This window comes from Podarcis gaigeae, assembly GCF_964106915.1.
Source record: "Podarcis gaigeae genome assembly, chromosome: 7".
Taxonomy (NCBI): Eukaryota; Metazoa; Chordata; class Lepidosauria; order Squamata; family Lacertidae; genus Podarcis; species Podarcis gaigeae.
Genome location: NC_139683.1, coordinates 24190022 through 24217528, shown reverse-complemented (window position 1 = coordinate 24217528; position 27507 = coordinate 24190022). Strand labels below are relative to the sequence as shown.

General features: G+C 38.6%; 1 protein-coding gene across 4 annotated transcripts in view; it reads right to left on the bottom strand.

Moving 5' to 3' along the window:
• Positions 1-27507, bottom strand: part of STK3 (serine/threonine kinase 3) — a 111871-nt gene that overhangs the window by 58440 nt on the left and 25924 nt on the right. For all 4 annotated transcript variants that reach the window (XR_014566960.1, XM_083749803.1, XM_083749804.1 and 1 more), the window contains exons 7-9: positions 13867-14004; positions 10810-10935; positions 255-453 (exon numbers count right to left, since the gene is read on the bottom strand). Coding sequence is in view for 3 of the 4 variants with exons in the window: in XM_083749803.1 (XP_083605929.1) it covers positions 255-453; positions 10810-10935; positions 13867-14004 (463 nt within the window). In the remaining variant the exon portion in view is untranslated. The remainder of the gene's footprint in view (positions 1-254; positions 454-10809; positions 10936-13866; positions 14005-27507) is intronic.

The window sequence follows — 27507 nt, the reverse complement described above, 5'->3', positions numbered from 1 at the left end:
GAAATTTTCTGCCCAAGGGCAGACATATTGTCAGGGAAAACTAGGTCAAGTACACATGTGAATCTCATCTGCACAAACCACAAGAATGAAGCCAATATCTACATGGACAACTTCCTTTCCCAAAGTTTTAACTCCAACATTCTTTTGTAGAATCCATAAGATAATTGATTTTAAGTGCATATTTATTGATAACAATTTATATATCTAGAGGGAAAACAGAACATGCTTTAAACAGAAAGGAAAATTAAACATACTTTTCATAGTTCCATCTTCATCTTCATCTTCATCATCATCACTGTTTATCACCATGGTCCCCAAATCGGATTCAAGCATGGTGCTATTATGTTCAATCATTGTCTGAGCACTGTCACTCATAGTACTTGTGGCTCTCATTGTGCAGGCACTTTCTGAATTTGTCTTCACCATGGTATGGGAGTCCAGCTCATCCTCATCCTGTAAAAATGTTTAAATAGAAATTACTTCCAAACACTTACTGAGGACAAAAGAACTTCCAATCACACATTCTGAATCTCTTAGTTCTTTCTTCACATCATGGCTTGTCACATTTAAATTCTGGGTGATACCCAACTAAGTCCTGCTTAGAATAGACTCACAGAAATCAATGGACTTGTGCTCAATAGCACTGTGAAACACTGTAACATTTCTTGTTTCTCATATTGAATTTTGGGGCATGTCAGATTTAAGATTTACGGTCATTTCCATGGTTAGGAGAAGGGTTGTAGCTCAGTGGTAGAGAATCTGCTTTGCATGCAGACGTTCCCAGGGTCACTCCCCAGGATCTCCAGGAAAGACAAGGAGAGAATGCCGTCTAGAATCCTAGAGAGATATTGCCTATAATTGCAGACAGTGCTGAGCTAGATGGACCAATGCTTTGACTTGGTATGTGGCAGATTCCAATGTTCATCATTTCCATTCTTCTCCTTCCCCATCCCCACTCCACAACTTGAAGCCAAATAAATGTTTAGTTGTTTTGCTTGGTACACTTTTTAATTCTCTCTTTCTCTCCCTTAATTATTAAAGGAGCTCAGAGCACCAAACACAAGCAGTAAAAAACCTAAAAACCATTCCAGTAGGGATGCAGTAGGGAAAGATCTCTACTTAAAATGCTTGTCGCTTCTCCAACATTGTTGCTCCTTCCTAATTGCTCCTCGATAAATTAGGCTTGGTTAAATGTTACACGGGATGCGGGTGACGCTGTGGGTTAAACCACAGAGCCTAGGACTTGCCGATCAGAAGGTCAACGGTTCGAATTCCCGCGACGGGGTGAGCTCCCATTGCTCGATCCCTGCTCCTGCCAACCTAGCAGTTCGAAAGCACGTCAAAGTGCAAGTAGATAAATAGGTACCGCTCCAACAGGAAACAGCATTTCCGTGCACTGCTCTGGTTCACCAGAAGCAGCTTAGTCATGCTGGCCACATGACCCGGAAGCTGTACGCCGGCTCCCTCGGCCAATAAAGCGAGATGAGCGCCGCAACCTCAGAGTCGGCCACGACTGGACCTAATGGTCAGGGATCCCTTTACCTTTACTTTAAATGTTACACAGAGTGAACTAACATGGTAGTTGGGGACAATGAGCAACGTTAAGGGAAAGTTTAGCGCTTTCCCCAATTTTGTAATAGCTACCCAAAATGTATCCTACAAGGATTTTTTAAAAATATGTCATGTTTTCCACTGTATTTTATTGTCCTATCTACCAAGATAATTCTTCACAACTTTCCCTAGTAAGCACCAAAGCACACTTGGCTATGCCCCACACTGCCCTGCAGCCCCCAGTGCATCCTCAAAAGGGGGAAGCCCCAGGTGCAGATTGGGGGGAGTACTTGATACAACCCACAGTTTTTACACAGCACTAGCAACAAGTAAAAGCTATGGTTTTCCCAGTAGTGATGTATGGAAGTAAGAGCTGGACCATAAAGAAGGCTGATCACCGAAGAATTGATGCTTTTGAATTCTGGTACTGGAGGAGACTCTTGAGAGTCCCATAGACTGCAAGAAGATCAAACCTATCAATTCTTAAGGAAATCAGCCCTGAGTGCTCACTGGAAGGACAGATCATGAAGCTGAGGCTCCAATACTTTGGCCACCTCATGAGAAGAGAAGACTCCCTGGAAAAGACCCTGATGTTGGGAAAGATGGAGGGCACAAGGAGAAGGGGACGACAGAGGACGAGATGGTTGGACAGTGTTCTCGTAGCTACCAGCATGAGTTTGACCAAACTGCGGGAGGCAGTGGAAGACAGGAGTGCCTGGCGTGCTCTGGTCCATGAGGTCACGAAGAGTCGGACATGACTAAACGACTAAACAACAACAGCAACAAGACAAAAACAACTGGAAAGCATTCTGTGAAAGAAGAATCTCAAAAACAGAAAGAGGATATATGCATCCCCCTTACTCTTAATTCACATGATTCCCCACCTTGCCTGTTGTTTACTGTCACTAATACTAGCTCTTCAATGCCTCAGGCAGCAGCCCTTTCCCAGTCCTGTTACCCAATGTAGTTTTAACAGAAATTTAACAAGAACTTAGAAAGCTGCCTTATAGAGTCTGGATGTTGCTCCATCTAGCTCAGCACTGCCTTCACTGAGTGGTAGCAACTCTGCAGGATTTCAGACAGGGGTCTACCTGAAGATGCCAGGGACTGAACTGCAGCCTTCTCCATGATAAGCAGATGCTCTACAAGTGACCTAAGGCTCCACCCCTAGAGACATGTATAAAAACCTCAATAGAAATGAGTCCAGGAGATCAAAAGGGCATTGCATATCATGGGGGGGGTTTAAAAAAATAAAATCTCAATGGGCAAAGGCAATTCCTTTCATTTGTATGTACTTAAAGGGTTTGTTAAGCTATGATAAAAGGGGGAAGAAGAAAACCCGTTGATACTTTGTAGAGAAGTATCTGCTGAGCAGATGCTTCTGGACCGTGGAACAGAGTTAATTCCAGCAAAGGATACAAAAGCATTTCCAATCAGTGGCAGTAATGTGCCAGGAATGTAAAACAGAGAACTGATGATAATCCAGTTCATGAATCATAAAACCCATATGGAATAGAAGTATTTGAAAACATTATTAGGAAATCCTACTCTCTTTCTGAAGTCAGATTTAGAGGATGTGCACAATATCCCAGCTATTTAAGGACTAACATGCTGTTCAATGCCTCAAGTCCTGTTACAAGGGCACATTCTACAACCCACAGAAAAACATCAGAATGCAAAAGAGCTGCTTGTTGATTGTATAAAAGCTTCCAATTAAGTGTTTAATTTTAGGTGACTCAATAAAAAGCAAATTCTTTGATTTGTAGCCCTCTTTGAGGGCCAAATAAAACCAGCCAAATACACTTCGAAAGTCTATCCTAACATCGAGTTTACAAAATAGCCCTACGGATTTCAATGGCTAATGAAAAAGCCACGTACCACTAATCAGTGCCATCGTGAAGAAAACGATCCTGCTGTCCTGGGGGGAGTAAACTTATGAAGCACTGACTGTGTCTGGGAATACCCATGACACAGACTAAAACTATAAAAATCAGGGTTGCTGGCATTATTGTATTTACTTTTTTTAAAGTTGCAAGTTAGTAAGATAAATTCAGCTTAAAGTGCACTGGCTGTCTTTCAGGAATAGTTATTTTTCTCTTGCCTATTTACAGAAAGATAGACTAATATTTTCATATGCATAAAATATTTGTGGAGTGTAATTCAAATGCCTAAATGTGTGTTCTACTGATTTATAAATCAATAAAATCACAACCTTGTTTCCGGGGGGGGGGGGGGGACCCTAAATACCACATTGTTAACAAAGTTTCTTTTAAAATAAGTGATTAAGTGAGCCACAGTTTCAGAGATAAGTCTCAGTTTATTGGCCATAATGAAAATCAGCAATTAACAACAGCACCACAAGAAGAAATTCATGGGAACAATTTGCTACTATTCACAATTCCCTGCTGAGTTTGTCTTATAAATCAAATTTCTACCTTTTGCCCCTTGCTGTATATGTTAGTCCTCTAACATAAGATCTCTTTCAAATGTCTCCTTCCACACTTTTTAATATCCATTTCTTCAGATTCAAATACCTTCAGGAGTTGTATACTCTCCTTTATATAAACAATAATCAGAGTTTTCTATTTCACATCCACGGAATAGCACTAATACAATTTGTCATTCGAATTTGGATCTAAATCCATAAATTCAAGCAAATTTATTTACAGGTAATTAAAAAGAACAATTCAGGACTATTGTAACCAATGGAAATCCCTAAATTCCTCTCATTTCATGTTTCACTATAGAAAGATTGGCAGAACCCTCTAGGTCAGGGGTCAGCAACCTTTTCCAGCCGCGGGCCGGTCCACCGTCCCTCAGACCATGTGGTGGGCCAGACTATATTGGGGGGGGGGGGTGAACGAATTCCTATGCCCCACAAATAACCCAAAGATGCATTTTAAATAAAAGCACACATTCTACTCATGTAAAAACACACCAATTCCCGGACTGTCTGCAGACCAGATTGAGAAGGTGATTGGGCCACATCCAGCCCACGGGCCTTAGGTTGCCTACCCCTGCTCTAGGTTTTCACTCCATTATGAATGTAAGGGGCTTCTATTCAGTGCAGTATCACTCACAAAGGGGGCCTTCCATGAATGCAACTCTCCTTCAGCTCAATGAGTGAAAGCTGTATTGCTGAACTATATCGAATTATATTAATCTTGCCTATCCTCTCCAAAAGAAACATGGAATCAACAAGAAATATTGGTTGAGTGAGCAAGAAAGCAATGGGTTTTACGGGCCTCCTTGTTGATGGATGATTTCTGTTGAGTGCTCCAAAAACAAAACTTTTTGTTTCCAATTTGTTTCTACTCAAAATAAATATGTTCACAAGCCTATGTGTTTGTGCTCTTCCCAAGGGCAAATCTGCAAGACTGGCAAGCCAGAAAATTACATGGAACCATGCACACTCCATAATGCACTGTTAATCGCACGGTGAAATCCACGCCTTGTCAACCAGAATACCTACATTTCAGAGGAAGTGAAGAAGGTAAGGAGGACAACAATACCACCTACAGAAATCAATTAAGTCTCCCATTTATCCTAACATAGCTCCTCATTACAGGATCAACATGCTGCACCCCTTAGTATTTGAGTTCCTTCCATTTTAAGCAAGGAACGGATAGCATTTCTAAAAGAAAATTCAGTTGCTTCAGATGTTTTGGAGAAGCCTTGTCTTTTTGTCCAGGCCTTCTCTGACCCATAAGGTTGGGACATGTTTGAGTCCTCTGAATTTCTGTTTTATTTGCTTTCATTTACTTTTATGTGTTTTTATACTCCTGTTTTATTGGTTTTAGGTTGTGTTTTTGTTTTAATAATACAGTGTTTGTTTTTTAGACTGTACACAGCTTACAGATTTTTGAAATATGTAGCAGCCTATAAATGCTTTCAAATGAATTAATGAATCAATATGGAACTCTTTACATACTAATAAACAAAACAAAAAAAATTCCTTCCAGCAGCACCTTAAAGACCAACTAAGTCAGTTCTTGGTATGAGCTTTCGTGTGCATGCACACTTCTTCAGATACAGGTATCTGAAGAAGTGTGCATGCACACGAAAGCTCATACCAAGAACTGACTTAGTTGGTCTTTAAGGTGCTGCTGGAAGGAATTTTTTTTGTTTTGACTATGGCAGACCAACACGGCTACCTATCTGATACTAATAAACAGAATATCATGTCATAAAAAAAACAAGCTTGGACATTCCCTCAAGACATGTTTAATGCCTCAGTACTACACCAGGTAGGGCCACTATATTCCTTATACAAGGAATGTATATGCACTCCTCCTGATGGGAGGAAAAATTAAAAATATAATTGTAAGTTCCCTTATTTATAAATTGCAGTATTTCTAATATTATTTCTGTTCTGGCATGTTAGAGACAATTTTTTGGTTGGGATTTTTTTAAAGCAGTAGGCCCACCACATCTACAGCAGTCACATTAAATTTAATATTAATTATATCTGACAATCTTTGCCAATTAATTTTCATATTAATTATATATATATAATCTGTTTCCATTCAGATGCCATGTCTTTTGTGTTGCACAGTTGGGAGAAAGTTTGCTGATTTTTAAGTTTTCTGCAATTTGTCTCTCTACTCTTTATTTCTGATCTGAAGTATTCAAAATTTTCTATAAAAGCAATGACAGCATCTGCCAAGGAATTTGGAAATGCTTTTCTAGATCACTGGGCCAAAAGGGCAACATAATTTGAGTGTCTTGATGTAAAGCTGGAACCTTGTTAAATAAACAGCACAGAAAAAAGTGAAAACAGATAGTAGAATTAATTACTCTACCCGATACAGTTGTAAGCAGTCAAGACGGCCGATATATGCAGTGCAACTCACAGAACTGTAGAGTTGGAAGGGACCCCAAGGGTCATCTAGTCCAACCCCCTCCAAGGCCGGAAACTTTTGCCCAACATTGGGCTCATGACCCTGACATTAAGAGTCTCACTGGAGAGTTGCTGCCAGTCAAAGTAGACAATACTGAACTAGATTGGCCAGTGGTGAAACTCTGTACAGTGGTACCTTGGGTTGCATACACTTCAGGTTACAGACTCCGCTAACCCAGAAATAGTACCTCGGGTTAAGAACTTTGCTTCAGGATGAAAACAGAAATCATGCTCCGGCGGCACGGCGGCAGTGGGAGGCCCCATTAGCTAAAGTGGTGCTTCCGGTTAAGAACAGTTTCAGGTTAAGAACAGACCTCTGGAACGAATTAAGTACAGTGGTACCTCAGGTTAAGTAAGCAAAGTTCTTAACCCAAGGTAATATTTCTGGGTTAGCGGAGTCCGTAACCTGAAGCGTATGTAACCCGAGGTAACACTGTACTTAACCCAAGGTACCACTGTATAAGGCAGCTTCCTATGTTCTTCCTGCACATTCTTTAAAAACAATTGTGTTCTGTAACTTAAAGTAATTAACAGTTAATGGATTGGATGAACTTGTGCTTTTAAAAAACACACACATACACAGACATGTATTCTAGGAGAGATTTCAATAAATTTGTGTTGTGTTCATTATTAGAGTCTGGCATATTTTCCAGTCAGGAAAATGTTTGAATAGGTTAGCTTGGCTACCGATAGCCTTTATCTTCCCCTACAGTATGTTCATTCTATTAGTTCAACAGGCAGAACCTTGCTTTGTAAATATCTGAAGATGTATCGGAAGATGTAATGCAGAGCACAATTTAACAAAATGTATCTCTCCCCACCCACCCCTTATCGCTAGTAAAGAGAAAAGAATTTGTGATCCATCTTGGATCTCAGTATCAATTTTAACTAATCTCTGTCTTATATACGCAAGATCACTAGAGGGCAGCAAAGACAAGTAGAGTGTAATGCACAACTTTGCGGACTTAAAAGAACTAAATTTAATACTCTATACAATAAACACCTCATCACTGCTTTGGGGTGGGGAAAATGTGAATATAATTACAGTTTGCTTTTTTAAAAAATTACTAGAGTAGCCTATGATCGCATAAAAGATGAGTAAATTCAGGAGCTCTAAAAACTGAGCATTTGAGCAAGTTTTTCAACAAATAAGACAACCTGTACAAATACTGTAAAGTGAAAGAGAACTATATATCAGATTCACTACTTCCGCGGGTTAATCATTATTGTCAATTAGCACATAAAAAGTTATTGTGCTATTTTACAAGCTATCGTAATAATGGGCACACTTCAGTGCTAGCTAAAATCGTATTGATTTCTCTCTCTTCTTCAAGAAGTAATAGGGATCCAATTATTTGATTAACATTTAGAAAAACTTAAATGAATGGAGCCATAAAATGTATATGGCATTACAGCAAAGGTGTGGAGGAGGGGGACTAGCGCTCTTTATTAAAAATAAAAATTAATTCCTGGCCCTAAGAAAATATTTCATAAGAAAAGGCTGCCTTAAACAACAACTGGACAGCACATTTACCCACATCTTTTGAAAGGCACACAAAATTCAAAGAATCCTGGCCTGACTTTAAAATAAGTAGGTTTCCAGCTATAATAGTTTCAGAAACACTTTTGAAAAACATGATGGCAAAACAAGAAGGCTAGAAACAGGAAGGTGATTCAGCTCTTTTTAAACTTCCCTGATTTCTAACTCTCTCAAGAGTTAATATCAAGTAATTAGATATATAAGGAAGTTGAACTGTAGGAATTAGTAACATAGAAGCAAGCATACTATGCCAATAAATCTAACTGCTTTTTTGTTCATAGTTATTACCACAAAAAGCACAGCATTTTATTTTTGTCATTAGGAAGTGTTTTCAAACAATCTTGTGGTAATGTAGATATTGAAATGTGAAGCAAAAAGATACACTAAGAGTTGACTATTAGTTCATTTCTTTAAAGATCCTTTGAAATAAATATTTGGACATGTTTCTTGGGCGCTGCCAGGCAACGAGTTGCTTTACGTTTCCATAATACAGCTGCCTGACATCAGAATCAAATTTGCATCACACTTCAAAAATGCATAAAAGAAGAGATAGATCATGTTTAGTAATGCTTAAACCAACATTTAAACTTTGATATTGGGATTAACCTTCTGTAGAGTACTCAGCTTGGACTTTTTACTTAATTTAAAAAATCTGTAAAGTTACCTCAACACCTATCAAAACATGTCAGTTTGTCAGAATACATTCTCATCAGACAAGCTATTCTTGTAACATGCCTAAACTCAACTTCATGAGCTCTATTATTGACCATATTCCACATAGCTTTCAAAGAAGGTAGACACTGCTACTTGTTTATAAAAGTTGCCCAGACTACAGGTGTGCCAGTTGAACTTTTGAGGATATACGATATGCTGAAAACAACAGGCTTGTGGCACTAACAAATGAAGTGTTATCTGATGAAGTGGATTGCAGTCCCAGAAATAATATGCCATAATGAATGTGTTACTCTGTAAGGTCTGCAGTTTTTGCTGCAAGAAACTAATGCAGCTACACCTCTGGGTAAATAATTACCATGGGTTATTTTTCTCTAATAAAATTCTAAAGGGCAATAGATCATTTCATTTTATTTATGAAACCTGACATCAAGCAGCTCAAAATTTGGCAGCCTTTTCTTCAACCAAGGTACTAGTTTTAAGTAACGTTGCAGCTGGTTTGTCATAACTGTTTCTTTAAAGGTATCTAATAAGAGAGGCACCACAAGCTAACTTTTCATAAAATCCGGTATCTCAATAGCGATTATCTCTCAATATTACATGGACGGAAGTGCTAAGAAAGGTTTAGCGTGTCTGATAGATGAAGAAACGGTTCTAAACTCTGCCCTCAAGGAAAAGATGTCCAGTGAAGGAAAAAATGACCAGTGATCATGCTACTTGAATTTCTCTCTCTAGATAGAATGACAACTGGTGAGAATGCTGTGTGTCACAATAAATATTCTTGTCTATATAAGCAGTCCAATAATATAGGATACAGTGGTGTCCAAACTTTTTTCGATGAGGACCAGATTTGGTGAAATGAAGGGCTGTGAGGGCTGACCAAAGGGCCAACTAAAGTTGTTAAACTTTTTTTAGGGTTGAAGTTGATGAGGTTTTTTTAGGATTTTACCCTAGGAAATAAACTGCTACAGGGGTTGGATTAAACCAATCGGCGGGCCGGATTAGGCCCCCAAAACAGACTTTGGACATGCCTGGGATATAGGAGCAGGGAAGCAAATCCCTTTTACTTGACAAATTGAAGAATGCACACATTTTCAATTTTTTGCAGAAGTCTCTGTCAAGCCCAAAAGGAACGCAGATACCAGGAGAAATCTATTTACTAATGTAAATGCTTTGAGTCACCTCGGTAAGATTAGTCACCTAGTCACAAAAGACACAGCACGAAACACTGATAGACAGACATTCATAAACTGCTGCTATACTCCCATTAGATATCTACTCAAATTATTGCTTGTATTTGGCAAGGTTATAAATTTAATTCTCTAACAGGTTCTTTAAAGGTTGAATGGCCAATTATTATTAAAACAAGGGCCAGAACAGGTAAGATGGTCATACCAGAGTTACTACATGTCCACACACACCATGCCTTTGTTTATTGTAGTTTTTCTAGGAGAAAGAATATATTTACAATCTCAAGCACGTTTATGTTTTGGCCATGAGAAACTGAGCAATCACTTTTCCCCCATAGTCTTGATTCTATCTGCTCCCGAATGCAGGTAAAATATCAAGACTGCATTCCCACTAAAATGGAGGGAGCCAGACTGCTTTTGAGCCAAATGCCCGCCACTTTCTAATAATTAAAAACGTACAACAAACCTACAAACTGCTTTTGCAATCTGGGCACTTGCCAGAAATAAAACTCAGAAAAACCCAGGGGCAACTCTCCTGATCACAACGGATCATTTAAATATGTTGATACTGGCTGGTTCATATGCAACACTAAACCATGGCTTAGCGTGGCATGACCAACCTCAGCAAGCCTGAGCAAGCATCAGCTTGTGTATTCCATCTCCTGAACAGCTGGGAGGAGTGCTGGTGAGATTATTTTCATTTTGGAAGAAAAAGCTAGAATGATTTTTTAAACAAGCTAGCTTCATAAACCATGGTTTGAAGATGGCTCATTTAGCAACCACTGGCTTGTTTTAAAGCAGGATTTCCAATGCTAAGCCACAAGGGGGAAAAGCAAGAGGGCGGAGCACAATGCTTCGCTCAGGCTAATCTGTATAGCATTAAACCATGGTTTAGTACCACGTGAAACCAGCTCCATGGAACTGGCTACAAAATACATAATTAAATTCTCACACACCGAGTTTTCGTCTTCTTCTTCAAGTTCCCTCTGCTGTTCTTCATGTCTTTTCGCCTTAATTTCCATAGCTTCAGTAATCAAGTCTCTCAGGATTGAAACTGGTTTTGCATTCTTAATAAAAGGATGCTAGAAAATAAAACTATATAGTTACACAAAACGGAGCCCACAGACACTGTACATATAGTATAAATATGGTGTAACATATTAAAACAACATGTCAATCAACTTCACAGACCAGTGCATGAAAGAACATTTCCCTTTGGACAGCAATTAAAATTTGGAATAAAAGAACATATGATCTGTTTAACCGCTTTGCAGCTAAATAGGATTTTCCATTTTGTTTGTTTAGGTAAACAGCAACCATGAGAAGAATGTTACTACAAATCACAACTGCTTTACAGTTAAGGATATAATTGTCCAAAGGAAATGTGAATTAGGTGGTAAATAAACAAAGAGAAGATAGCCTGACATAGAAAAATAAACTTTTTAATGCATTCAGTTACAGTATTTAATTCATCTTAACAAGCTGACAATGCAAGTTAGTGGCCATAAGCAGAGCAGGCAATATAATGATCCACATAAATTGAATCACTGAGCCACTGAACTGGTTCACACCAGCCATGGTTTGGCTTAGCATTCCATCAAAACCCAGGCTAGCGGCTTGTCTTGCTCCAGGCAAACCATAAGCTGTAACCAAAGTTTGTTCCTGGTTTACCACCTGTGATTTGTCTGGGGAAAACAAACTACAAGTCAAGGTTAAGTTGTGACATTACGCCAAACCATGGTTAGCCATGGTTAGCAGAACTGGAGGGAAAGTGCTACAGCCACAATGTGTAATCTGGGAACCTCCATGTTTTATCATTCTTGCTAAGCCACAGTTACATGAGCGCTGGGCCACCTACAATGATGAAATAAAAATGAAGTAAAATTAAAACCCTCAGGCTGTCCAAGTGATATTGAAGAAATCAAGAAAACCCACCTATTTTGATATAATTTACACGCCTGTTTATGAACTGGCATGTATTCTGTCACTATTGTGAATATGGCTGTTTACGATATGATACGATACGATATCTTTATTGTCATTGTCTCATACAGAACAATGAAAGTGAAAAATCTACAGAAAACATTCAAGACATTCATTATAGATCACCTGCTTTCCTATTCTTTCTATTAACAATTGTACATTAAAATTCCAACTGGAATTTTAAACCAATTTATCTAATAAAAACCCAAGAGAGAAATTCAGTGTTGCATTATGTCAATTATACCACCCATCAGGGCAAGCATGTCACCTTGCCAGATTGAATGGTCCCCCTCTCCTACCCCTGCACACTGTTCTGGGGTTTTTCCCAACCCCCAAGAGCCAATTTCAGGAGCATGCAGAGAGAAGATGGAGGAAGTTCCCTTGTGCTAGTTTCCACTGATGGGACTTTATTAGTGGACTCCTGCCCCATAGGGTTTGGTGCTTGTTTGTTTTCTGGTGTGTTTTTTTAAAGGGGAAAACTCATAAATTGTGCTCTTGACTCTTGATATGTCCTAATGGTCCTTGATATGTCCTGATAGGCTATGCTCTCAAAAATATATTTTGCTTCGCTATGAAAAGTTGCTAAAAATATTGCTGATTTTTTTTTCTTACAAAAGTCAGAGCAAACTCTTTTTGTAACATCAGCACAGGAACTTCCCGCACAATCACATTTCAGTGCAAGTAATGCACCATTATCCATTTTCTGCACAAAGCCTGGATGTCTCTCCTCAAGGCTGTGTTTTTATTGCACAGATATCACCTTATTCCCAGCATCAGATTTGTAAACTATAAAATGAAGTTCTTCCCCCATATCCCATGCCACATGGAACATGGTTGCAGGACTATTGTGGTCACAAGGTGGTAATAAGAGAGATGACCTTTTTCAGTGGCGACATCTCTCCTCTTTAACTGCTGGTTTTTATTGTTGTGGTTGAAAGTGGGGGGTGAATTTTAGCTGAATAATTTATAGCAAGCATGGTTCGATTTGTTTTTTAATTGTTTCTATTTTTCTGTGTTTTTTATTGTGATGTGTTGCTTTGTTTTTGTTTAATTTGGTGTTTTTTCTTCTTTTCTTTTTGTAACCTTTAAAACTTCAATAAATATTAATTAAATAATATTTTTAAAAAATAAATAGGTACCGCTCCGGCAGGAAGGTAAACAGCGTTTCCGTGCGCTGCTCTGGTTCGCCAGAAGCGGTTTAGTCATGCTGCTCACATGACCCAGAAGCTGTATGCCGGCTCCCTTGGCCTATAGAGCGAGATGAGCGCGCAACCCCAGAGTCGTCCGCGACTGGACCTAACGGTCAGGGATACTTTTACCTTTACCTAAGTTTTAAAGTACTGTTGTAATTTTTTCTTGATTATCTTGTTTTATCTTTTTGTAAACCACTTTAAGGCTTTTTTTTTACAATCAAGCAGTGCAAAATTTTCATGAAATAAATAAGTTTCTAGCGGATTGTTGTAATTGTGTTTTTAATCTTTAAACCAGGTAAGCATGGTTACAATTAGAGTCTTAATATCCATCTACAAAGCTGCATGAGGACAGGACAGTGTGCTTGCTACCTGTGTAGAAACACAGTACTAAAATGAAGTTGGGCCACACTTGGATTTTCATTTTTCACCCACTGTCACAAAAGAAAAGAACTAAAACCCAAAATTATACTGCAACAAAAGTATTCAAGAATGACAAAGGTAAGTAGGAAAATAAGGAAAGATGGAAAGCAGAGTGTTGGAGAGGACAAGGAGGGAGAAACAGTTCAAATAAAGCAGACTCAGATAGAAATGGTTTGGGGAGTTCCAGAATGAGGGCAGGAAGAATGAAGGAGGGAGCAACATGCAAAATTCAACAGTGACTAAAACCAATACCAAATATTTTAAGTTTTTAAGAAAGCTGGGTAAGTGGAAAAGGTTTCCCAGAACTGTCTCTCTGGATCAGGGAATAGCCAATATGGTGCCATCCAGACTCTGTTGGATTACATCTGCTGGGGGCATAAATCCAAGTTTCCCTAGGGAACACAGCTAAATACTGACCTGCAAAAGTTGGGTTGCTGTTGCTCTCTGCTCAGGATTCTTCACCAAACATTTTTTCACGAAATCAGTGAATTCATCAGACCAAAGCTCTGGCTTCCGGAATGTTGGAGGGGGGTTCGTAGGAATCATAAAAATTGCCTGGTTTTTTTAAGGGTGAAAGAAAAGGTAAGGATATCAGCATTTCAGCAAATTAAAACAACTTTGTTCCTTTTATCTTTATTTTTCAAGTTGAAACTGGAAGGGGGTGGGGGGAGTTTAGCTAGTCTTGAATTTCCAGTATCACCAAGATAAAGGAACCAAATCCATCTGCTACCAATGTAGCTACTTCCCATTACAATTTCCTCTATTTAAACCGTACCTCATTGTGCACATCATTCTTTATTTTATCTATTATTGCTAATCAGTCTCAAGAGAAGATTTTGTATTTCACAGTCTTTTGGCTGAGAAGCAAAAGCACTTCTTGGTTAAGCACACAAAATGTGATCTTGCAGCTATTATATGCCACTTTCATACATACAAAACAGTAAACTGGGTAAATTAAATGGGTAATATTTTAGAGCACATAACAAATTGATGAGGTTTCTGTTAATCTGCCAATGCAATAAAAACCTCACTACATAAAAATAGATAAAGAATGAGGGGTTAATTGTAAGGTAAGGAGGTAAGCTTGGAACCAAACTACATATTAATCAGAATAAAGTGGTATGCCAAGTCCCTCTATCTTATATTATATTGTGGGAGCTCCTTTTGCATGACTCCTTCAGAGGCTAAAAAAGAAGGTAGCACAGGGCCATTTCCCCTGCAAGTTTTGTCTTTCCTGGAAACAGAAATAACAATGGGAGGGGAGAAAGCACAACCTGGATTCCTCCAATACGTCTAGGGCTCCTCAGTTTATTCCAAAGGCAGAGGAATGAATTGTGCTAATACTGCAGCTTCCACATCACCACCATAATGGGTGGGGGGGGGGATGATGCAATAATAAAATGACTGTAATATGCAAAATTGCAGGGTGTGTGCTTTTACTACTTCCCAATGTAAGAATCTCCCAGAAGCTGCCAAACTTTCCTAGAGATAAAGATTTAGCAAAACACTCTCCCTAAAGTGCTAGTTTGTTGAACTTCTATGTGGGCATGCATAGAAAACACACATGCACTGCAAAAAAGGAAGTACTTATTTGTGTAGTGCACAGTTATGGGACTTTCTCCCACAGTAGGCAGTGACGGTCACCAACTCAGATGACTTTAAAAGAGGATTGGATAAATTCATGGTGGAGAACAGTACTGAAAGCTTCTGGTCATTATGGCTATTGCTCTGACCCCACAGCTGGAGGCAGTAATGGTTCTCAATGCCAGCTGCTGGAAACCACAAGAAAGGAGAGGGCTCTTGCGCTTGGATTCCGCTTGCAGGTTTCCCACAGGCATAAGGACTGCCTCTCCCCATATGAACCGACCCAGAGTCTGCAATCATCATCTGAGGCCCTTCTTCATGTGCCGCCACCACAAGAGGTCCAGAGGGTGGCAACATGAGAACAGGACTTTCCTGCAGTGGCTCCCCATTTGTGGAATGCTCTCCCCAGGAAGACCTGCCTGGCACCTTCATTACATATCTTTAGGTACCAGGTGAAAACATTTCTCTTTAAGCCAGGCTTTAGGCTTATTAACATTCCATGGCCTTTTAAATGTGTTTGTGGGAGGGGGATTATTGGATTGTTCTTGTTTCTATTATGTATTTTGTGTTCTCATTTTGTATTTTTATCTTGTGAACCACCCTGTGATCTTTGGAGGAAGGGCTATATACAAATTTAATTAATATAGTCATCGTCGTCATCTGGTGGGACACTGTGAAAAGAGGCTGCTGGCCTGATCTGGCAGGTTCTTCTTGTGTTCTGATGTTACACCCAAAATATACATACATTGTGCACAGTATGTAGTGCAACCCTGAGCCTTAAGCATAACGACTGTGAAAAGGTCTCAGAAAAATTGTGACTATTATAACAGTCACAACATTTTCACAAATGGGAAAAGCTGCCATCAACATAAAATGTAATATTCTTTCCCAAACTCCATTCAAGTATTTATTTTTCATGAATAATTCAGATAAACTATTAACTTGAGAAAAATCTGGCAACAAGCCAAGCTGTCCATCTGGTGTAACATAATAATCCCTTCTACAATGATTTTCTTTATCAGGTTTAATAAAGATACTCTAATTTAAGGCATAGCATCTTCCAGTTAGAATTTCAGAACAGGCTTAGCAATGATCAACAGATTCATCTTAGAAAGTCTGCAAATCCAAACTAATTGTTTAGCAGCATACTTGAATTTAAAATTAAGGACATGCCAAGATAAAGTATTTGCTTGTGACCTTGACAATAACCAGGTTGAACCTGGAAAGTTGGAAAGTTGTCACATAATGTTCAAGTTAGAATGGCAGTTTTGCAGTAGCTTTAAAAAAAACAACTAAAGGGGGGAAATGGTCTAACTACTGTTTTCTTTAGTATCATCATCATCACAGAGTCAGCTGAAGTTCCATATAGTAATTAACAGTGACCTATGACACAAGGACTCACTATAAAACTTATTATATAAACCACTATATACAGGATAATTAGAGTATATTCCAACCCTTCAGAGTTTATTTCACTTTACAAGGTTGTTTGAGAATCAGCTCCAAAGCAGCTCAGAACCACACTACAAAATTGCTTTGGCCATGTGAAGGAAACAAACATTCATTACAGTTAAATGCTCAATATACATTGCTCAGTTTACTACAGAAGATAGCTGAGTTACTAAGCTTGCACATAAAAGTTGATAAAAACAAATCCCGTTGCTAGACTGGGAGCGGAGTTTGGGCCAAATCTTTCCTCTCGCCGTAAATAACCAGTGTGGGGTAAGAAGGAAGATTCTGAAAAGGAATGCAGCAGGCTCAAAGGATTAAAAACCCCACTTCTCTCCACACCAGTAAGGATCCCACTTATTCCCCAGCCCACATAAAGTGTGTGTGTGCGTGTGTGTGTGTGTGTGAGAGAGAGAGAGAGAGAGAGAGAGAGAGAGAGAGAGAGAAAGAGAGAGGTACCACAGGTTAAGTACTTAATTCGTTCTGGAGGTCCGTTCTTAACCTGAAACGGTTCTTAACCTGAAGCACCACTTTAGCTAATGGGGCCTCCTGCTGCCGCCCGATTTCTGTTCTTATCCTGACGCAAAGTTCTTAACCTGAAGCACTATTTCTGGGTTAGCAGGGTGTGTAACCTGAAGTGTATGTAACCCGAGGTACCACTGTATATACACACGCTATAAGACGAGGGTCTGTAGCTCTGCATGCAAAATGTCCCAAAATAAATTCCTAGCAACTCCAGATAGGTTGGGGGGGGGATCCTTGTATGAAAACATGGGAGAGCTGCTGCCAGTTAATGTACACCAGAGAAAGCTAACATTGTGCCTCCAAATGTTGCTTAACACCCGCCCCTCATCAGCATACCCAATTATCGGGGATGATGGGAGTTGTAATCTACCAACATCGAGGTGGATAACTTATTGGCTATCTATGCTGCAGACAGTACTGAGGCAAGAGGCATTGTCTCTCAGTGTGGTTCCCAACAAGGCAGCTTCCTTGTACATCTCTTTTGACCCTTAGCAACCTGGCCATCCCAACAAGTGTGGAACAGGTATTATGTGGCACCTGTAACAGCGAGAGTTCTGCCAATCAAAGTGGCTGAAAGAGCTTATATAGGGTAAGTAAGGCGATCTCATAGGTATACTGGTCCCAAGTTCTTATGGGCTTTATATACTAATAGTAACACCTTGAACTTGGCCCGGTAGCAAATCGGCAACCACTGCAGATCTCTGAGAACAGGTGTTATATGCTGACAAGGCCTCACTCCTATCATTGCACCAGTAGTTTAGCTGTCCATAATTTGCACCCATAAACTGCAAATACTCTTAAAATTATGACCTTTGGATATTGTTTAATGCAAACTATGATAGGATGGCACAGCAGAAAATGTCACAGGAGGAGGAAAAGATAAGGGAACAATTGTCACATGATTAAGAGCAAAGATTACCAAAGGATAGGCATTTTATCTTCAACTACAAGATTATTCTGCAGTTTTGCACATGCTATGATAACAATTCAAGAGGTCAAATGTGTAAAAGTAGCTTTGTAGCACTTTTCAAGCACGATACTTTCAAAGAAGTTCAATTTGATTAACTTGAGTTATACATGCTAGCCACAATGGATATGTTCCAACTCTGTGTGGCAATTGTTGGTAATTGCCTGAGACCTCCAGATATAGGGCAGTATATGAAGAAGAAGAAGAAGAAGAAGAAGAAGAAGAAGAAGAAGAAGAAGAAGAAGAAGAAGAAGAAGAAGAGGGGAGAGTGTAAGATGCACTCAGGTACATATTGCAGATGTCCTATAGATAGCTGGTTGGCCTCTATGAGAACGGGATGGGCCTCTGGTGTGAGCCAGAAAGACTTTTTAAAGTTTACACTAAAGAAGCTGTTTAGAGACGGGTTTGAATCAAACTATATGTGAAGGCAAAAGAGCCATTCTTTGAAAATGGATTTGCCCTGGTCATATGTAAAGCAGAGGGTAAGAGTACAGAAAGGCCCCACAGTTTGAGGGTGTTGAATTTTTGCCACTTTTTCTTATCTGGCTTACTCACCTGCCCAACCCCTGGGACATCTATTCTGCAACTAGACTCCAATATCAGAAATGAGCCTGCAATAAAGGGAGTGCTATGGGGAAGAACAGTGTGTGGGGTCTGTTACAATCACACATTGTCTGGCCCACAGTTTCTACATTATTTCTTGCATATCAAGAACAACGGTTTTCTTTTCTCTCTCTTTTGTTCTTAACTAAATGATCTAGCTTCCATAATAACTGCAAATTGAAATTTAAGCACCTGTGTGTAAATATTCCCCATGTGATCTTTAATAACACCTAAACAAGCCTGCCGCATGTTGGCTACAACACACAAAAGAAATCTCACTGATCTCCGTAGGGATCAGTGTACTTAACTTTTTGTGGATTGTACATGGATCAATTGCTATTAATAGGTTTCAAATAATTACACAATTACAACATTCTAGCCTGGATCTCTGCAGAGATTCCCTGCACCAGTGACTGGTCAGGCTTCATATAACCAGAACTATAGATCCAAAAATTCAGAAAAAGACACTGTTTCTTTCTCTCTTCTGCCCCCACCTTCTTCTGGCAAAGTCAATATACACTGCACATGAAGATAAAACATGCCACTTGCATTTGCACTAGTCTTCTTAAAACTACCTACAGTATTCACCTGGCTCTGGTCTAATTTATCTCTCAAACTGACCATTTCTTGATCACCTGCCTATTGCTTCCAGGGGGAGACTGCCTAGGACCAAGCCTCTTGCATAGGTAACAAACCCTTCTTGCAGGTGTTTGCCACTCTCCAACCTACAAGTCCATTTTAAAAAGGATTAAATTGGCTAAAATAACCCTATACCAATGTGAGACAGTCAAATAAGTTTGAGGAAGGAAATGTTATTTTCCAATAGTAAAGAATAAAAAGTAAAAATTTAGTATTTTAAAGAGTCCAAAACAGGTAAAACAGATGTCTAAACCTGTTTCATATCTCAGATTTTATTTATCAAACAGGGAATTTTTTCCAACTTTCTCCTTTCCTGTATGAGACCCAAACTATGTGATATTTTGTTTGTGTTACAATTATACTAATTCAATGCAGGTCATTTGCTTTTTACTGAGTCCAGATGACATTTAGTAAACTAAACATGGAACAATTAGCTTTGAAAAAGTAAGGATTGCAATTGCCGTTGGGTAGGTCATACAGTGGCTACAGAACTCTATTGCCTTGGATAACACCAAAACAGAAGAATTAAGAGCAACTAATATTTCTGCATTGTTTTCCTGTTTCTCATCTTCAAACTGACATTTAAACTGAAATTGCTTAATCGCTTGACAGGCAAGAACAGTAGCTTTATACAATATTTTCTTTTATATATCCTGGCTTAAACATGGATTGTTGGTACCTCTAGGACACGAATAATGTAATTTGCACTTCTGTTTAAATGTCAGGTGACTACCTAATTTTGAAGCTACTCTAATAAAGGGGGGGGGGTGCAGATTCGGTGACCATTAAAAACAACAATAGTCTAAAGCTTGCGCCCTGCTTTTCCAATAACATTTGTACTTTTAAGTCAATCTAAACAACTGTATTAAATAATTAGGAATCTAGTCAGTTTTACTGACATCACTGGCTATCAATGTGGGAGGGTGATATTCAAGCTTATAAGCTTTGAATGAAATGATGTAAGTAGCCTGGAAGCTGAAACTTGAAATAACACTAGCAAAGGATAGCACAATAGCTTAGGAGGCACAGAGAAGGTTGGGTGGTACACACAGTTCTGTCTGCTGCCATTCTTCCCACATCTGCTGTCTGAGGCAGTTGCCTCACTTTACCTAACAGTAAGGGGAGCCTTGAACAGAACGCAAAAACAAATGAGACTGTAAAGTAAGGCACCTTGGGGCAGCAGCAGTAATCATAATTTTAAATATAATCTGAATTAATTCTTGGTCATTCAGATAAAAAATGGTGAGCTGTGAAGGAAGACAGTCACAGCGTATTTTGATTTGAATACATAAATCAACTTTCAGGTTGTGCTACAATTACAATTACATATATAATCTTGCAGGAAAACATCAACACAGAGAGCAACTATTTGGAAACAATTAAGAACCATGTTCTTGACCAAGAAGCCTTCCTGCTGACCAACACCTTTACATACCAACTTAAGATCCAGGTAAAGAGCTATCTACTCTAAATAGGTTTAGCAAAAATCATCCAGTTTCCATTACTTTCCAAATATATCTTCAACCAGTACAAAGTCTCTTCACTTCTGAAAAAAAAGTTAGAAAAACCACTCTTATCTTTATAATTAAACACAATAGGAAAGAGTGTGTTTTATATAAACACCAATTTCTTAAGAACAACTGTTTCAGCATCCTGCATGTCTTGTGCCAGCTTTTGAATAAGGTTGAAGCCATCCAAGTTCAGAAATAAGACTTTCACTATCAAACAATATATGCAGTATAGCAAAGAATTATAAATGTAGAGCCACTCATCATATGCAGTTTTTAAAAGTGTGTTAAATACAAATCTATATCATGGAAAGAAGATTTCAAAATGTGTTTAACTGAACTACCTCAGCAAAGTTGCATTAAATTATAAATTGAATAAAATTATATTTAAACTTAATGCTAAATTCAAGGAGCACTCATTTTACAATTCTGCTGGTTATATTTCAGTATGTCTTACTGGCAGATCTCTGCCATTTGGACTTAATAACATCTCATAAATGATCCTCAAAAAAGGAAGGAAAAGACATCTTTAGTTGACTGTCATTGAAATGGTTATTTAAACCTAAGCAATCACACAGTTCTTTCAAATTCTTATCATATTACCAAAATTTCATCAGAAGCATATGTTAGCAGCACAATTTAGCTAGAATTATTGAACAACTTTTCTTTCACTTTCATAACAAATTAGGCAATGCATAGTTGATGCATCTGAAAAAAGTTACAGAATCACAGCCGAAAGGCAAAGCACTGGGTGTCATAATCTAAACCATCTCTGGCTAAAATTCAAAGGGAAAGAAAATCAACATATTACTTCGTACACTAAATTACTTTTATTGATTATCTTCTTTATTTGCTAATCCCCAATGGGAAACCATAGGCTGCCATTGAAGCATTAAAAGCTTAAAGGAATTCTGAAAATCTAATGCAAGACTCAGTAAGATTCATAAGCAAAGGGAAAACCAGAATCTACATAGCAGCTCAGTTTACAGACAATGTTAACCCAAACCGTGGGTAAATGTGAATGTGTCAATGTACAGGTACTCTCAGTAAAAAAAATAAAAAATCACAGCCACTTCACTCTTCTCTGCTGCTGTTGTACCACCCAGAATTAAGCCATGGCTTGGCCTAGTGCCGCAAGAACACTGAATTTGTTGTTATTCCATTAAATTTCAAAGCAAAGCTTATGGGTCAACCAAGAAATTCCAACACCCATCATAGGACACCTTGTATACACACAAATAAATCCATTGCCTGACCAGACCAGAGACAAAATGAATACAAGTTTTGATTTAGATGCCTGAACACCACTTTACCACCTCAGCAAGAGAATTTTGTAACTGACACTAAACTTTGAAGAGGCTTGCAGCACTCTCAACAACTCTCATAATTAACCCAAAGTAGAAGCAGATACTATACGTATGTTGCAATGAGATGCTGATCAGTTTGAAACAAATGGGTATACTTTTCAAGTTAAGGCATCCTATAGAAAACATAACTTCCTATCAAAATACAAGAGCATTCTCTCATACAAATGTGGTTTTAAAGCTAGTATCAAATTTATGTTTTGAGAATGTGATTATGCTTGAAGGTAGGTGCAACATTGCCCATAGAAAACCTTTTTATGTGTGTCCAGTGCAAGAATTATGGGCAATTAGTATTGCTACTGCTAAAACCCTGCTTTTCAAAGCAAAAGCCTTACAGCCTAGATTACAATATAAATAAAATAAATGCAGACTACTACAAACAAAGAGCATAACCCAGCCAAATGTTAGCTGGATGACACACAATATGAGATCTAGTTGGAGAAACTATTTGAATTGTTTTGCTTGTTCCCAACAGATAAAATTAGATATATAATATAATTAGGTAGGCCTGGCTATCAAGGCATTTATTTACCATTTAACATTTCTAAACTTTCCTCATTGCAAAGGAAAATAAATGCTACAAAAATGTAACAGCAGCAGATACAATGTGACATACTATACCAATATTTTATTTAATGCAAAATAACCTGCTAGAAATTTTTTAGACACTGATGCAGCACAAACTCTGCCCCAAGTACTACACGTCAGAAATAGACCATTAGGATATCAGCAGAATTCAGAAAGGTGGTCAAACCACTCTTTGTGACATAGGAACCTTTTATTCAGAGTTAGGGCTAGCAACTGGAAAAACAACTCCGTGGCAGTATCTTCTTCCTTTGTCTCGAAATTAGAAAATGGGTAGGGGGAAAAACACGGGCTGCCAGTTTACTACAGTGCTGAGTTCAATGTGGTATTATTGAATTAGGACCAGTTTACTTAAGGGATCACCTTAAGCCAACATGCTGACTCGATCACTTAAATCTGCAGAACTGGCACTTCTATAAGTGCCACACATTGTCCATGCCAAAATTTGGAAGTCTCTACCTATTTACATTAGACAGGCACCACAATCGTATTCCTTTGTAGCCCTTTATTGATGTTTCTATGGATACTTTTTGGTGATTTTATTCTTCTGTGTTATATACTGCCTTGATATGTTCTTTTATGAAAGTGTGGATTATAAATATGCAAATAAACAAAATAGTTGCCTGCTGAAAACTCTTACTGTTTTGCTGCAAGTATCCAGACATACTATTGGGTTGCATCAGTCTTTAAATTCGCTTCAGGTGTTTTATTGTTTTTATCAATTTTTAAATGTTCTAAGTATGTGGGGGGGGGTTATTCTTAATTGTATTTTTATCACCAAAGTACTTACTGCCCTGGGCTCCCTTAGGACAGAGGGCAGGATATGAATTAAATAAATAAATTATGTAGCCAAGCAAGACCATATGCCCTCTGCCTTCAATAGGCAGATTGTAGGGCTGGATTGTGCCCAAAATTCCCCTGGGCCAGGCTTCCCCAACATGGTGCCTTCCAGTTGTTTTAGACTGTAACTCTCACCAGCCCCCTCTGGCATGACCAAGGGTCAGGAATTGTAATAGGTAACATCTGGAGTGCACCAGGATAGAGAAGGCTGTTCTGGGCCAAGTAATGCCTGAAAATGCTTGCTCCTTAATATAACTGGGTAGCCTGGAACAAAACTGGAGAGCCAAAATGGTCCTGAGCCAGGCGCAGCAAGTGTTTTACACATGATGGAATCAGAGCAGATCTGCTCCAGACCAAGCAAGGGAGTAGCTGACTTGGCTGATTTGGGAAAGTAGCAAGAGCAAATTACATTAGCAGAGAACTATTCTTCCCAAAGGGAAGGGAAAAACCCAACACATACTATACAAGAGATCAGTTCACCCATGACTGCTATTTTTTAAGGGACAATTCTGGTGTTATTTAATACTGCAGAAGAGTAATTATTATTCTAAAAAGGAATAATCCCCTGTCCAATTTCCCTTTGGCTACCAGCATACACTTAGATACCATTTTTAATTAGGGGAAGCATATGCTATACAAAATCCGTGTGGCCTTTAAGACAGCGTGGCATTTTCCATTTTACTAGTTTATCACCATCGTTGCAAAGAGAATTCTTCAACAACAAAAATGGTACCTGGAATGGCAGCCAAGGTTTTCCAGGTTTTACTGTCCTTCCCTGCCCCTGCCTTTTCTAACATACCACCCAAAAAACAAAGCTAGGGACTCATAATGCTTAAAATTCCATACACATCTTTAAACATTTTAACCCATGCTCATAGTCAATGTAAACTTACTGACACTGTCAAAAAGGCACAAGAGCAAAACTCTGGAGGTAACATTTGTGTTGGCTCTCTCTCTTTCCCATGGGAACCTCAATAATGAAAACTAACTCACATCTGGAAGCAACCTTGGATTCATACAATGTTAAAAATAGACCATGCAAGCTAAAAATATGAACTTTTAGGTCTATTTCTCAGGACAAGAGCTGCTTATTGCTTTAAAACACACATTCTTACTTCTTGCCTTGTAAAATGTAAATCATAGTTTAATTCTCTTTTCATTTAGAGTGCTAAACATGAAGACAATTTTAAGATTAATCTGTGTTTAAAAAAAATTGCAAATTATGCACCACAAAGTCTTGCTCTACAGCTATGTCACAAACTATAACAGATGTGTTATACCTCTGTTTAAATATTTAGTCAGCAAACTAAAGGAATAAAAAGAAAAGGCCAGAGTGATTTCATCCTTTGCTTAAACCAGGGTGGTCTGCTGGTAACTTTTGGTACCAGTGGTGTTGCTGGGGGAACAAAAATGAAACCAGGTGCCATCAAATTCAAATTAAAGATTTTGTGTTCCTTTAAACAATCCTAAACCAAGTTTCCATAAACTCCTTAACTGATACTACTACAAAATTTGACTATTTTATAACAAGAAAGGAATGATAAGTTATCCTTAGACCATCAAATTCTAGCTACAACAAATTTAGATTGATTGGCACCTCTTTTTAAATAAGACTCTTACATTTAATATGCATCATATCCAACAAAACATAACTTGGAATTATGTTGTCTTTGAATAAGCACAGACATTACATGTGTACAAATTTTAAATAGACTTTATCCCAGTCTTATATTTTAACCAACTTGCAGTCCAAATGACCTTAACATTTCGGCAAAGTCAATCATTATATTAAGTTTCGTAAAGAAAATGCAGGATGGAAGCTTTAGATATTCTTTTGACTATAGTTTTTTCTCCTCTGCGATTAAAAAATTGACAATCTTAGGGGTAAATAAGTGTACTGCTACATTTTAAAAGCATAGTGTTTTGAATGTGGGTGTTTGCTAGTCAAGTCTCTGCACTTTGCTTTCCCAAATAATCAGTTATTCTGACAGAAATACTTAAAATGCATAATGAAAACACTGAAGAATCTCACTTTGGATCTACGTTTTCTATGATACCGACCACAGAAATCTCGGCACTCTATCTTCTAACAATGAAATGCCATATTGTTCAACAGAGTTCATATAACAAGAGCACCTGGGCAATTGTGAATCAATGAAAGGTTATTAACAAAACATATATATATATAAGTTTACAGAGAGTAAATACACATAAACACTAGCTGGGAGAGCAATCCTATAAACAAGAAGATGGCATAAAGCAAGCCAAGGTAAGCTGGCGTAAAGTTACAGCGGATCCAAACCAAATTCAGCAGGATAGAGGGAAAACAAGCCTTTAAAAAGAGTGTTCTGCACTGGATTGTCAGGTGACATAATCAAGCTTAGCATCCAACCTCTCTGGTCCCCCATGCCACAGCCCTGGAATGCCCCTTTTGGTGGCTGAGCAAGTTGTGCCAGCATATCATTGGCTGAGCCACAGTTAAGAGACTTAACACCAGCTGAGTCAGGAATCATCTGGCTAAGCTGGAGATCAGATGCATTGTAAGCTGCTCATCCTGATGAATCTTGCCAAAGGGTTTCACAGTCTATCACAGAACACTCTACTCCAGAACAATAGGCAGCAGAGTCTCAACTGTGAGTTCAAAGAGAGGCAAATAGCTGATTCACACATGTATATATGTGCATGCACGCCTGCCGTTTCTTAATGATCTTCAGAGAAGTTCTGTGTTCCATGGTGGTCCCTTTCCATGAAAATAATAAAAGATCTTGTGCCATCTTAAAGACCAACACATTTATTAGAGCGTAAGTGTTTTGTGGACTCAAGCCCACTTTGTCAGATGAATGAAGTGGAACCTTAGCTGGCATGTATGTAAAGGAGAAACTTGTAAAGGTGCAAGTATAATGGCAATGAGATGCAAAAAGTGAAGTCAGTGATTATTACAGCTGAAACGTATGTTAAATATCACATCTTTTATAGTATCAGATTAGCAATAATTTATTCAGCTGAGTAAACTGCCATGTTGCAATGAGCGAAGTGTGCTTGAGTCCACAAAGGCTTATGCCATTATAAATATTTTAGCCTTTAAGGTGCCACAATGGCTGAATGTTTCAGCCAGCGGGGTGATATAGAAGCTTTATCCGTAGTGTTTTGTTTGCAATTACTATTTCACAATTGCAAGTAGGCATGATAGGGAGGGGTCTCTACTGACTACTGACGGAAGAAGAATGAACTGCATCTTTGCTTCAGAAATCAAGGAAAGCAACCCACCTTTCAATCATCTTAAAGGCGCACCAATCACACCAGAAGAGAAAGAAATTGAAATGCAAGTTAATGGGACTCCCTATCAGTACTGCAGGGTGAGCAATGGACTGTTTGCTTTCTTCCTTTTCCAGCTGGCCTCCAACCCCCAGTCCAGTCAGATTTTCTGCACCATCAGGAGTTCCCAAGATTACAGATTACCTTGAAGGTGTAAGCAAGCAGGCAAGGATATCTGCTATAGCCTTACCAATCCATGAGATCAAAAAGTTACACCTTGGAGATGACCAAGCTAAAGAGCACAATGTGGCAGAAGATCCTGGTCACAAGCACCTGTGGCCCATTTTGGCCTTCATGTTGCAGAACAGTTTTGTCTTGAACTTTGATCCAACGGGAGACTTAACTCTTTCTCATTACAAGCAATCATGCTCTGTAGCAGTTTTAAATTCTTTCAGCTTGTTCAGAGTTTTATTTATAACTTTTCTCTTGGGAAAAAGGAAACTAGTGCATTACCATACAATAATAATTCACAATGAGCAAGATTTGTTGAATACTTTAACCACAACGACTGTTCCATCAAATATATCTTCAACAAAGCTTAAAAGTTGTAGGTCCTGATCCAATGTGTATAGAAGACCAAAGCAGACATCTATCAACATCAATGGAGGTTGAATAAGCTCTTAACTATTGCTACAGTGCCTTTGAAATTAATATTCCCATCTCAAACTATTTCCTATTA